A 12,348-nucleotide genomic window follows, 5' to 3' on the forward strand; every position below is an offset into this window, starting at 1 on the left:
GGGAAAAGGAGGGCCATGAGTGACCTTCCATGGGATACCTGTGGCTTCCAGAGAAGAATGAGCCTCTTTTCAGCTGGGTTCCTATGGGTCCCAGTGACCACCTGGTCTTCAGCTTTCCACTGCCATGGCTTTTCACTGCCATGGCCTGCCCCTCCCATCTGGCATCGTTGGCTCATTTGTGGGGAATGCAGATCTAGACCTTCTTAAAGGAGTTCTTGTCTTTGCAGTCCACTCTGTGAGACCTTCTGATATAAAATTTGTGGCAGCCCTGGGCTACGTGGAACCTGTGAGTATTTCAAGGATGTGGAGGTGGGAGTCAGGGTTTGGGACTGGTGAGCCTCAGATGCATGCCTGGTAGCCAGGCAAGGTGTTTCATTTTGGGAGAGAAGAACATTCTCTGACTCAGAAGCATTCTAAACCCTAGAGGAGTTTGTGTGTGTGTGTGTGTGTGTGTGTGTGTGTGTGTTTAAATCAGATGAATGACTCCCTTTACATCAGGATGAGGAAACTTTGGGAGTTTCTCATTAAAGAATTAAATCAATGGATAAATAAAGTCAAAGATCACAGAGAAATTTAAAGATCATCTCTGAAACTTTCTATTTATGAGCTAAAAAAAATCATCCTTACATGCTTGGTGAATTTTTAAAAATCTACCCATCTTTGCTAATAGATTTTAGGTGGTATATTTTATATGGTCAGATGAAGGGGGAAAGAAAGCAATGAGTGAGGCGGAAAGAACAAGGAGAGAGAGATGAGCAGTGAAAGAGGGTCTGGAGAGAAGGGGGTTGGAGAGCAGAGCCAAACGCCAGTGTGATTTCCCAGGTCAGTGCTGGCTTCCTGCAGGACCCGCCCCCCACCCCAACCCTGGCCGGGTCTTGGGAAGGGGTGCCAAGGCCAGCATTCTCCGCTCTACCCCAGAGTCCTGCTGCATCACAGCCCTGGAACCAGGACATTCCCCTCCCCCACCATCCCCTCCAGTGCCTTCCTCCCTTCTCCACCTACCACAGCTCCTTCCCAGCGGCCCTCTCCTGTCCCCTCGCCACAAGCCCTGGCCCACTCCCCATGCCTGGTGCTGGCCCTCCAGAAAGAACCAGACTTCACATTAGAAAACAGACCAGGGGCCCAGGGGAACCTGGCAGGCAAGGCTATCTGTGCCTGGTGTGACCTTGAGTGTGTGTAGATGGGGGTGAAGGTGGGGGTCTGCTAGTGGGAGAGTGTGGAAGGAGAGGTGATCGAGAAAAGAGGCTTCACGTCACGGATAGCATGTTGAGTTTGCTGAGCCCATGTGTCCCTGTGTGCCTGGAACGTGTGTGACCCTTGCTGGAGGACTCGAGCACTCTCCCGTGTAGGTAGAGAAGTTCAGTGAAGGGAGCCCCCTAAGTCAGGTTTCTAAAGTCAGACCTGGCTAGGGGTGATGACTTCCCCTCTGTGGTTGCAGCTCTGGGAGCTCTCGCGCTCATGAATTATGCAGACCCCAGGGCTCCTGCCTGTCACTTTTGGCCCCCCCTTTCTCCTCCTGTGAGCTGGCCTGGCACTGAACACAGCTCCAGTCAGGGATGGACTCCCTGCTCCCAGAATCTTATCATCATACAGACAGCACCTCAGCCTTCAGGGTAAAACCTGGAAACACAGCTCCTAGGAGGCAGCCTTCCTGTCTACCCAGAGACTGCGATTGTGAACTCAGCCTGGTTTATAGAAAGTACAGGGCCAGGGAAAAATCACGGAAAGCAGTGAATTTAGAAAGAAAAGAATTCATAACACTGGTACTTTTTTTTTTCTTAATTCCTGGAACTTTCTGTAACTAAGGCTCACTTACCTGTGCCTGTAGTATGCGTTTGTTTAATTCAGCCAGACCAACTTTTTCTCAAAGAACTTTATTTTTTTTTTAACATTTTTATTTATTTTTGAGACAGAGAGAGACAGAGCATGAACGGGGGAGGGGCAGAGAGAGAGACACACACACACACACACAGAATCGGAAGCAGGCTCCAGGCTCCGAGACATCAGCCCAGAGCCCGACGCGGGGCTCGAACCCACGGACCGCGAGATCGTGACCTGAGCTGAAGTCGGACGCTCAACCGACTGAGCCACCCAGGTGCCCCTCCTCAAAGAACTTTAAAGAGCAAATTTACAAATGCTCATAAAATATTTTTCCAAACTAACATGTGGTACATATGAAATGTATAAGAAAAAATCAGGGGTGCCTGGGCGGCAGTGGGTAAGCTTCCAACTTTGGCTCAGGTTGTGACCTCACAGTTCATGAGTCCAAGCCCCACATTGGGCTCTGTCCTGTCAGTGCGGAGCTCGCTTCGGATCCTCTGTCCCCCTCTCTCTGTGCCCCTCACCCACTTGCTTTCTCTCTCAAAAATAAACAAATGTTAAAACAAATCAAACAAAATACATGTATACAGAATAAAAAATTGAAGATCTCATTTGATCACCTCTTCTGCTCAGTCTGCACAAGCACGCATGCACACACACACACACACACACACACACAAACAGGCGTGCACACACACACACCAATATATAGGGAGAGAGTGTGTGTAGCCTAAATAGGGTTATACTGCACGTAATATCTATGACTTGTTCTTTTGTTTTGCTTTGTTTGCTTAACTAAGAGTTCTAGGAATTTTCTGTGCCAGGGAGGTTACAGGTCATTCTAGCAACTTCCTTGAAGACCAGGCTTGTGTCTCATTTAGGTTTGCATCTCCAGTGCCATAGTGCATTCAGCCAAGGTGATATGGAGAGAAAATGGCTGCCAGCAGGCAAGATGGAGACATAGGAGTTTGCTGGGTTTGTCCTAGCCTTCCCTTTCTGTGACTTCTAACTGGGCTCTTCCCCCGCTCTCCCCACCTTGTTCCTCTTGTTCTCTCTCTTTCCTTCCCCTCACCAGCCCCAACAAGCTTGTTCTGGGCAGGGGCTCTGCTATCATTCAGGTCCCCTTTGCTTGGGCACAAGCTGCCCACTTTGCCTCAGCCCAGCAGCCCGCTGCCCTCATGACTTCACGGCCTGGCATCCTGGTTTATGATTCCTGATTTTTGTTTAGCTTGCCGCATTTCCTTGGAAATTTTACCTTTCAAACTCCTTCTTCCTGGGGAGTAAAAACACTTTGTCCCACTTAGATGAAGGTTGTGGTCAGCCTGCCCTCCCAAGAAGGCTCCAGAAGTGTGACCCAGTTTTACAGACTGGTTGTCCGCTGAGCGGGGTGGGTAAGGATAGACAGGCTCTTTAAAGAGAAGCAGCAGAAGACTGGGTGTAGGTAGTGTGAGTACAACTGTCACCTGTCACCATGACACCTGGAGACACTATCTTCTAGGAAGTCGAGAGAGAAAATTTGTGTCAGAACCTGTGAAAATACTACTACTGATGATAGCTAATACACACTGAGTACTTTCTATGTACTGGACGCAATTCTAGACTCCCCTAGAAGCCTGTAAAGGACACAATGCCCACGTGGCTTCCCACAGTCTTGCCTCCGTCCAAAGTCAGGGAACATCTTCAGCAGGGAGTGTCCTGTGTTGTCCAGCATTTTACCGAGAGGAAAATGAGAAGCGTCACTCATTCAAAAAACACTTATCAAGCAAATATTCATTGAATACTTCTGATGTGTCAGGCACTGTTCTGGGTCCGAGGAATATAGTCAAGAACAAAACAGACATAAACTCTTGCCCTCATGCACTTAACACTTGAGTCAAGGGAGACAGGCAATAAACAGAATTTCAGATGAGAAACGTCATGCAGTAAAACAACCCCTTCTGTGTCTAAGTGGAGGTTAACATTCTACACAGAGGCGTTTGAATCTAAGCTCTGCTGTTGCTGTTTGCTGTTCCGAAGAAAACATTCATACCTTCGGTTGCTCTGGGCTCTGACGAACAAATGAGCAAACGTGTTGCATAGGAAGCCTGACATTCATGAGCAGATTTGGCCTTTCTCTGGATCCATCGGCTCCCTTTTATTGGTAGGAGGCAGCCGGGGTCTCACAAGGACAGGCTCTTGCGTCCTTCCCTGGCTGGGCTGTTCACACCTCCTATCTTTTCCAGCCTCCAGACTCTGGGACCGTTGACCTGGAGAAGCAAAAATGGTAACTGTTCTGGAACCACAGAGCCATAGAGCTGAGAGGAGCCTCCAATAGGATCTGCTCTCATCTCTTGGCTTGGTTGTTGGGGAAACCTGAGGGCCAGGGAGGAGACAGCTTGCTCCAAGTGGCCTCAGGAGCAGGTGGCAAAACAGGGATGAGAACCCAGCCTCCTGCCTCCTTGCCCGACACTCCTGTGCCCACACATCCCCCTGGGGTCCTCTGGGTGAATAGGGAGGAAAGGGGAGGAGGAGGCGCCGAATATGGAGTTCTTCCTACCACCTGTCTCCTTGCTCTGCTTTGGGGGAAGCATGCAGGGTTGGGCCGGGGTCCTTCTCCTTCTACACCGGGGCTGCGTCCCCTTCCAGCTTTGGGCCAGACTAGAGGAGGACCCAGCAAAGCTGTTCACCCTATTCTGGTGGCTCCATAGCCATCTGTGGTGTGTCTCTGACTCCAGGAAGGATAAATCCAGAACCAGAGCGAGGCTGAGCCACGGCTTGTTATGAACTAGACCACATTAGTGGAGAGAAAGGGTTGACAGGTGCAGTCTGATGCTTGCATGTTTGCTTTTACTTGCAGGACGGACAGAAGGCCACAGCAGGCATGCATGGAAGTGGTGACAGGTGAGTCCTGTGTCTTTATGGCCACATTCCAGATTGTCCCCATCACTCCCAACAGAGCAGCATTTGGGTTAGCGAAGAGCTTGTATCCTATTGGCTATTTCATCATGGAGCCAGGGTATGAAAAGTCACATACCCAAAAGGTGAGGGGCGTGAGAAATGTGTCTGAGGGTCTCTGAGCAAAAAGAAGGCATGAGGCATTAGGTTAAGGGACCCAGGGGAGACCTCAAAGTTGGCAGAGTCCTGAAGCTCCTTCTCCCCGAGGACCCCAAGGCTGGACTTGTAGCACGTCCTCGAGGGAAACTCTCCACCATTCTTCACTCCCCTCTCCCCGCACCAAGGAGAAGACCCAGGTCTAATTTTCAGTCTATTTCATTTTGTAATAACTTCCTTACTCGTAAAATAAAGATGTCAATTGGGTTCAGGAAAACGAAATGAAGAAAATAAAAATTAACTCTAATCCCGGTACTCAGAGATGATCGGTGTGTAACATTCTGGCCTTTTCACATACGAATGTGCTCATGAATATGCAATTTGTGACCTGGCTCTTCTCATTTACTGTCAAAGGTCCCTTACAACTTTATTAAGACCTTCTGAAGCCCCCAAGTCCCTTAATGCCGCTGCATTAGCCTAGCGGGATGTTAGTCACCTGTGCTTGGTGCTCACAAGCCAAGAACGAGGAAACCACCTTTCACTTCATAATTAGAGCAAAGATGCTGCAATGTCACCTCCACACGATGAGCACAGCGAGTGAGGTAGATAGTGCCCTGTCACCCCAGCCAGTGAACTTCTCCCAGGGCCTGGGAATGACTAGGATCTCTGCAAAGGACAGGGATGAGCAGGATAATGCCCCTGCTTTCAGCCCTCCCCTTCCAGCAGGGAAGGCTGAGACCGGATGTCCAGCCTCCAGGATTTGACTGACGGGTGAGGGGATATTGCTGACCAAAGTGGTGGCAGGGTCCCCTTGCAGAAGGTCAAAGTGTTCCAAAAGAAGATGCCCCAAACAACTTAGTGGCTGTCGCAGCTCTGCCTCAGTTTGGCCCCATTTTCCTTTAAAGGGTAGGAAATGAGAAGCATGGTGGGATATTTGGGGTGTCTGGGAAGGTGGGATGTAGTTTAGGCTCTGCAGAGCAAACACAGCTGCTGCTGTGCCTGATTTCTCAACTCGTCTCCATTTTTTGGCCCCTCACCCACATGGTAAAAAGACCTGGTGGCCCCTCGTACACCAGCCGAGTGACCAGGAGTCCCACTAGGCAGAGCTGCAGCAGGAGGTGGGGCAGGGAGGGCAGATTTTGCACCTGAATGTCCTCACCCGGAGCTGTTGGTGCAGCTGCCCTAAGGCATGGGGAAGTGGGGCGGAGCCGAGAGCCAGACCGGAGCTCAGCAGCTAGTCTGCCGAGGAGAAAGGGCTCCAGGGACATCCAGGCCCGTGCAGGGGTCTGTTAGGGTTGGCCCAACTTTATCTGGCTCGGCCCACCTGTCCTTCAATCCCAGAACCTCCGAGCTCTTCAGATCTAGCCATGCCCTTGCCCACCGTGGCCGTTTTGCAGATGGGAAAACTAAGTCTTGAGGAGGTGAATGGACTTTCCCAAAGTTACACGATCAGTACGTGGCAGAGTCCCTTTGAATTCAGGTGGTCCAGCCCCACAGCCTGCGCCTTTCGTTGTGACCTCACTGGAGACTGAGAGAGAGGCAGCCCTAAAACAAAATGACGGGAAGATTTATGCAAAAAGAGCATGGTCCCGTCTGATCACAAAAGAGCAATATGATACAAACACCTCTACTCTGGAAAGCGATTCTCTCCCAAAGACCTAGCACCAGCTTTTCATGTCTTGTCGTTTGCTCTCACAGGCTCTCCTGAGGGGAGCGAGGGAAAATGTCTTCTCTCCCCCAGCCGCCCGCTTGCATGCACACAATCGTGCACACACTCACGCGCGTGTGCATACACTGTCCCTGTCGTCTTCAGCTGGCCTCTGAGCTTCCTGTTTTCTCACCACATGTGGGAAGGGGCTTCTCCTCCTAGTTGGTCAGGACTTAGAAAAGGAAGCTCATTAGTTTGGGTTGAGGATGAAGACCCAGTCACACATGACTTGGGTGACTGTCCAGGAGGACAAAGCCAAGAGACCGGTCTCCTGACTTCCCGCCCGCTGTCTGCTATCTGCACAGTATGGGCTGGATTCTGCTCCCACAGAGCCCCAGGCCCTTCTGGATGGGGGTAAAAGGGAAGGAGGGATTGGGGGTGGGGGGAGGCATCTCCTTCCCATGACACTCTCCCGGCTCTGCCCTCTCCTCTCGTGGGATCAAGACACAACTAAACTGCTCCTGACAGCACTATTTTTAGCGGTCCTCTGGCTGTCAGCTCTGGGACATGTGTTCCCCGGAGCTTTCCCGCCCTGCTGTCACTCTCAGGAGGAGGAAGGGGGGCTGGGAGGCAGCCTACCCAGGTCGCTGTCCTAGCACACTTCCCCTAACGAGTCGATGGTGCGTGACGGTGAAAAGCTTGGTGTTTCAAGGCTCTGGTTCAAATCCCAACAACCTCAGTTTACCGTGAGAACTTGGGTAGCTTGCTTAGTTCCTCTCCGCCTCAGTTTCCCCTTCACACATGTAAAGCACTTAGCGCTTGCTTGGCCTAGCCCTGGACAGGTGCTAGCTTTCAGCCCCAGTCACTTCCGGGGGCCCTCTCCGAGACTGACCTCGCAGCCGAGGGCAGGTTGTGAAGGGCGTGCTTCGGAAGAGTGGATTTACCCTGGAACCTCCCCCTACGAGGTGGGGGGTGGGGGGTCTGCCTTCACAGGTCCCCTCCAGCTGGCAGGGCCACAGCCTCAAAGCCGCTCTCTCTTTAGTCCTTTCAGACATCATCAGATATTTCAACCCTTCTGTTCTGAGGCCTTTGTGCGCCCCTGGGAAGACAGTGGTGGCCCACACTGGTGCTCAGTAAGTCCCGTTTCTGGCTTCCCCTGGGACTGTGTACTCCTGTCTGTCCTGGGCATCTGGATGGGTTGGCGGGGGTGGGGGGGTGGGTGCTGGCAAAGTCAAAGAGGCTTAGAAATAAAGGTTTGTATTAAATCAGAGTCAAAATGTGTCTCCCTCATGGATTTCAGTCTGCCTGATGGGCCTAATTTTAAAAATCAGGTCAGTGTCTGCCCTGCAAAAGCCAGGGGTGGTGCAGTGTGGCCTCGGGCTCTGAGGCTGGCACTTGCGCTGGGGCCAGGGGCAAGCTTCCAGCCCTCAACAAAGCTCTGTTGGATTCACTTTCCTCTCTGCAGAGACTTACGGGTAGAGGCGGAAGGACTGGTGCGGAGCATGAGGGAGAACCAGGTGAGGACCCAACTGACTCTGAGGTCGGGGCTGCCCGTGTCTGCTCCGAGGCCGTCAGACCAAACACACCGGGCAGGCGTGACCCCACTGCCACTGTGCCCTGAACACAGCAACCAGTGTGGTCTGGGTTCCCCAAAGATGCCCTTCCTGTGGCAATTCTCTGGAGTCCATTAAAACACAGGGCTTCTTCTTACGTCCGCAATGTGGTCCTGCTAAAAGTCAGCAGATGAAACTGACTTCCCACCTGGGAAGGCACTTGAGAGCTTGGCTTCCAGAGGGAGACACTTTGTGAATCCTGACTTCTCAGCCTGTTGGCTGTGTGACATTGGGTAAGGCCCTTGACCTCGCTAAGCCTCAGTTTCTACATTTATGAGATGGGAGTAATAAAAGAGGCTACTGGACAGGCTTAGGGAGGATTGAATGGGGCATCAGAGGTGCCTGGCACGGAGGCATTGCTCCAATGAAAGCCTGTAGTTGCCAATGACATTGAGGTGATGATTGCTGTTATTTTTCATATTCATTTTAGGTCTTAGGTGGAGGTCATGTAACCTACATGCTGGGGTCTTGGGCAGTGTGCCCGGTGGCCTCAGGCTCTGAGACTGGCACGTGTGCTGGGGCCAGGGGCAAGCTTCTGACCCTCAACAAACCCATTCTCCTAGCAGTTCAGATGCTGTTTACTCAGATGAGTTTGTAATAAGCATCCCCAAATGTTTTGTGGCCTCCTTACAGGCAAGTACCAGGTCAAGGCAAGCCTTGCCACCAAGCTGGCTGTAACCAGCACTGAGCTTGGACTGCTGGAACCAAGGGAAGATTCTATCTGGGCCAGCCATGACTTCATTACAGAGTTCGGGGATTAAAGCTAGGTCATTTCAGGTTCTATGGGAACAGTGGCGAGTGCAGGAGCTATGCTATTAAGTGTTTCCCCTACTGGGAGAATTCCAGAATTTCTAGAATACTCATAACATTCTGGAGAATGGCTAGAAGATGTGAACCTAATCCCATAATTTTACAGATGAAGAAACTGAATTCCTAAGGAGTCATGGGACCTGCCCAAGTTCACACAGCTAGTTAAGCTAAAATCTAAAGTGCAGCCTGGGTGACAGTCTAAGTTTTCTCAAGCGCACCGCGTTGCCTCTTAAAAAACAAAATGAAAGTTTTTTTTTTTTTTGTTCTGCAACTAATACACGTTCATTATAGAAAAATCAGAAAACACAGATAAACAAAAAGAATATTAAAACCATTCTTCAACCTGATACCCCGAGATAATTGCTGTTAACAACTTGATGTATAGTCCCTTCTGTATTTTTTCTAAGTATGTATTTTATTAAACAGGGATGTTACTAGATGTAGCTACTTGTTATAACCTGCTTTTCTCAATGTAATATTTCCCATGACGATAATTACATTTTCCTGCGCTGTCTTAACAGCTACATCTTATGAGCGTTCCACAATTTATACAGCAATCCCCTATTTTAGACATTTATGTTGTTGCCAGTTTTTCATGCTTATAAACAAGGCTTCATCATTGCAGCTAAATCTTTCATGTATCCTTGTTTCCTTAAAATATATGTTGGGAAGTGGAATTATTAGATAAAGAGTTATTCCCTTAAAAAATAGTTCTTGATGCATCTTGCCAAATTGCCTTCTAGAGTGTTTATACAACTTTAGATTCCTACCATGTACTTCTTCGTTGGAAAAAAATGCATAAATATGATTTTATGGGTGTGGGTAATGAAATTGACAGATTTGAAAAGGAAAAAGTTCTCTTAACGCCAGGTCTTACCACTCTCTCCTTTTATGCTCTTGTCCTTTTTCTTTCTTTCTTTTTTTTTTTTTCCAGCAACTTGACTTTCAAAATGACTGGAAGCTCATCAATGTGTTTTTCAGTAACACAAGCCAGGGTCACCTCTGTCCCTTCGCCCAACAGGTAAACGACAGGCTGGGAGGCAGAGGGTTGCAGGTGCAGGGGTAGGGGCAGCCAGAATGACCTTAAACCTGTCTGGTCTACACCTGTCAGGTGGGGCCTGATGGCAGCTATTTCAGAACTTGGGCAACAGACAGATAAATAAATGGGTGTTAGATATCTAAGGGCTCAAGAGCCATCTCTAGGGACAGTGTTTTTAATGTACTATCTTTCATATCAAGGAAAGGAAAGTGAGGTGTAGAGAGGCTGAGTTAATAATCATTCTGCAACTAAGGAAAATCCACTTCCTAGTGAAAAATCATTTGCTTCTTGTAGCTCTGCTTGTATTTAGTGCTGAATTTGGGAAGAAAAGCAGGATATGTGTGTTCTTGTCACCTGTTGGCCCATGGGCTCTAGTTATAAGGGGAAGCTAGTATTTCTGTAGGAAGACTGCAACTTCCAGGCTCTTTGGCATTCCTGGAAACCAGACATGAAACGTGTGCCTGCGTTTATTTATGTAGGTGACTATGACTTAAGTCTTTACTGGAGGTTAGTCCTGGTTAGGATCGGTTGAAAGTATAAGGGGTGGCTTAGATGCCCAGGTTATGGTGACGTAAATGGCACACAGACTCTTCCTCAGGAGCCTGAAGGCACGTAAGCCACCTATGGCAGACCAGTTATCTGCCCACTGTGCATTCAGCCCCATCCAGGGCCCCCACCAGGCCATGGCACAGGCATGGGCGGGTGAAGTTTCTTGAGATCCTGTCCTCTTTCCTGTGCTCCTCTCCCACAACATATGCTCTTGCCTTCCTCTGAATGCCCCATGCTCCCACTGATTCTTGCCCCACCATCCACCCTCCCGCCTTCCATTACTGATGTCGAGCCCTTGGAGAATGCCGAGGGAGGCCCACCTTCCCTGACCAGCTTTTGTGGAACAATATTCCTACAGATCTCCTGGGTGTGTAGCATATAGATCTTGAACCTTTATATTTCTACTTTACTCTCTGTTTTCTCCAATGCCAAGTGAAATTTATATGCCCTGTTTATTCTCTGCTTCCCCTTTTGGTCATTATACACACCAACATTTATTCATGAATTTATGCATTCATGCGGTGAAGTGCTCAAACAAGCATTTAGACATTGCTGAATTCCTCTGCATATCCATCCATCCATCCATCCATCCATCCATCCATCCGTTATCTATTCATCCATAAATTCATCCTCTTTTCTTCCATGCAGGTATGTGCTATTGTATTCATAATGAGTTTGTTTATGCTAGCATTTGTTTTTTTTTTTAATGTTTGAATGCATTCATTGATGCTTACACTCATTCATGATTCCTTCCATACACTTTATTTCCTATTCAAGCATTATGGATTATTGTATTCTTTCATGTATTTATGCCTTTAAGCATTCTTGCCTACACAAGGCATTTCTGTATACACATATCCATTATGCCTTATTTACTTTTATTTTTAGTTGTACAAACAAAGCACAAATGCTTTTGCCTTAAAAATAAAACTAACACATTAAAATCAAAGCTAAAATACCGTTTTGCCACCACCTTGACTAAGGAGTGTCTAAAGCAGGGTTTGACATAGGGGTCAAACCACGCAGGGATCCCTGGGTACCCTAGGGAAGAGGGATACCCTGAACGTGGGCCAGATGGGCAGCAAGGACCTTTCTAGGCAGTTCCCGAGACTCTTCGGAAGGGAAAGTGTGATGCTGACTGTCATGCTCAGGGAGAGACTCCCTTAGACTATAAGAAATGGACAAAAGGCTTTATTGCTGCCTACGGTGACAGAGCGGGCTGAACCAGCCTCGAGAGGACACTTTTGCGTCAAAGCAGGGATGTGGGGTAGGAGCTGCCCTTTCTCGCTGTTCCAGCCTGAGTGATTGGCAGCTGTCTCCAGAGTCCCTGCCTGTGTCCCCGCAGGAGACAGAACAGCGACTTGGCCTTCCATGTCTTCCTGTCTGAGCCACGTCGCCTCAGGGGACAGCTGGTTTGCAGGCTGCTTAGGAGTTTGTCTTGTTGCAAAATTTATCATTAGTTATTTTTTTCACCCTGGAAAGGTAAACCAGGGTTGATTTTTGAGGTCTTGTCATTTGTTTATATATTTTCATTACAAAGAATTGGGTGGGGTAGGAGGTGTCTTTAAATACTCAGTAATAGGAGTTGGCTCGGATTCTCTCCCTGAGCCCTTTCTCCCTGGGGGCCCATGTGGCAGGGGGAGGTCTGATAAAAGTGTGCCTTGCAGAAGTTTTGAGGCCCATCTGGGTCCTTAAATCCAGCGGTAATTGTGTTCCTCCTTTGGACCTGATTTTCTTCAGATGAAAGTGATTCTTAAACTTAAAAGGGGGGGGAGGGACACTGTGGTGGCTCACTGGGTTAAACATCTGACTCTTGATTTCAGCTCAGGTCATGGTCT

The 12,348-nt window shown here is 49.0% G+C and overlaps 1 protein-coding gene across 1 annotated transcript in view; it reads left to right on the forward strand.

Moving 5' to 3' along the window:
• Positions 1-12,348, forward strand: part of PLB1 (phospholipase B1) — a 143,141-nt gene that overhangs the window by 44,649 nt on the left and 86,144 nt on the right. The window contains exons 5-10 of the mRNA XM_078444836.2: positions 228-286; positions 4,044-4,084; positions 4,658-4,701; positions 7,542-7,632; positions 7,965-8,016; positions 9,857-9,943. Coding sequence (XP_078300962.2) covers positions 228-286; positions 4,044-4,084; positions 4,658-4,701; positions 7,542-7,632; positions 7,965-8,016; positions 9,857-9,943 — 374 coding nt within the window. The remainder of the gene's footprint in view (positions 1-227; positions 287-4,043; positions 4,085-4,657; positions 4,702-7,541; positions 7,633-7,964; positions 8,017-9,856; positions 9,944-12,348) is intronic.

Source organism: Panthera onca, chromosome A3, assembly GCF_046562875.1.
Source record: "Panthera onca isolate mPanOnc1 chromosome A3, mPanOnc1 haplotype 2, whole genome shotgun sequence".
NCBI classification, from domain to species: Eukaryota; Metazoa; Chordata; class Mammalia; order Carnivora; family Felidae; genus Panthera; species Panthera onca.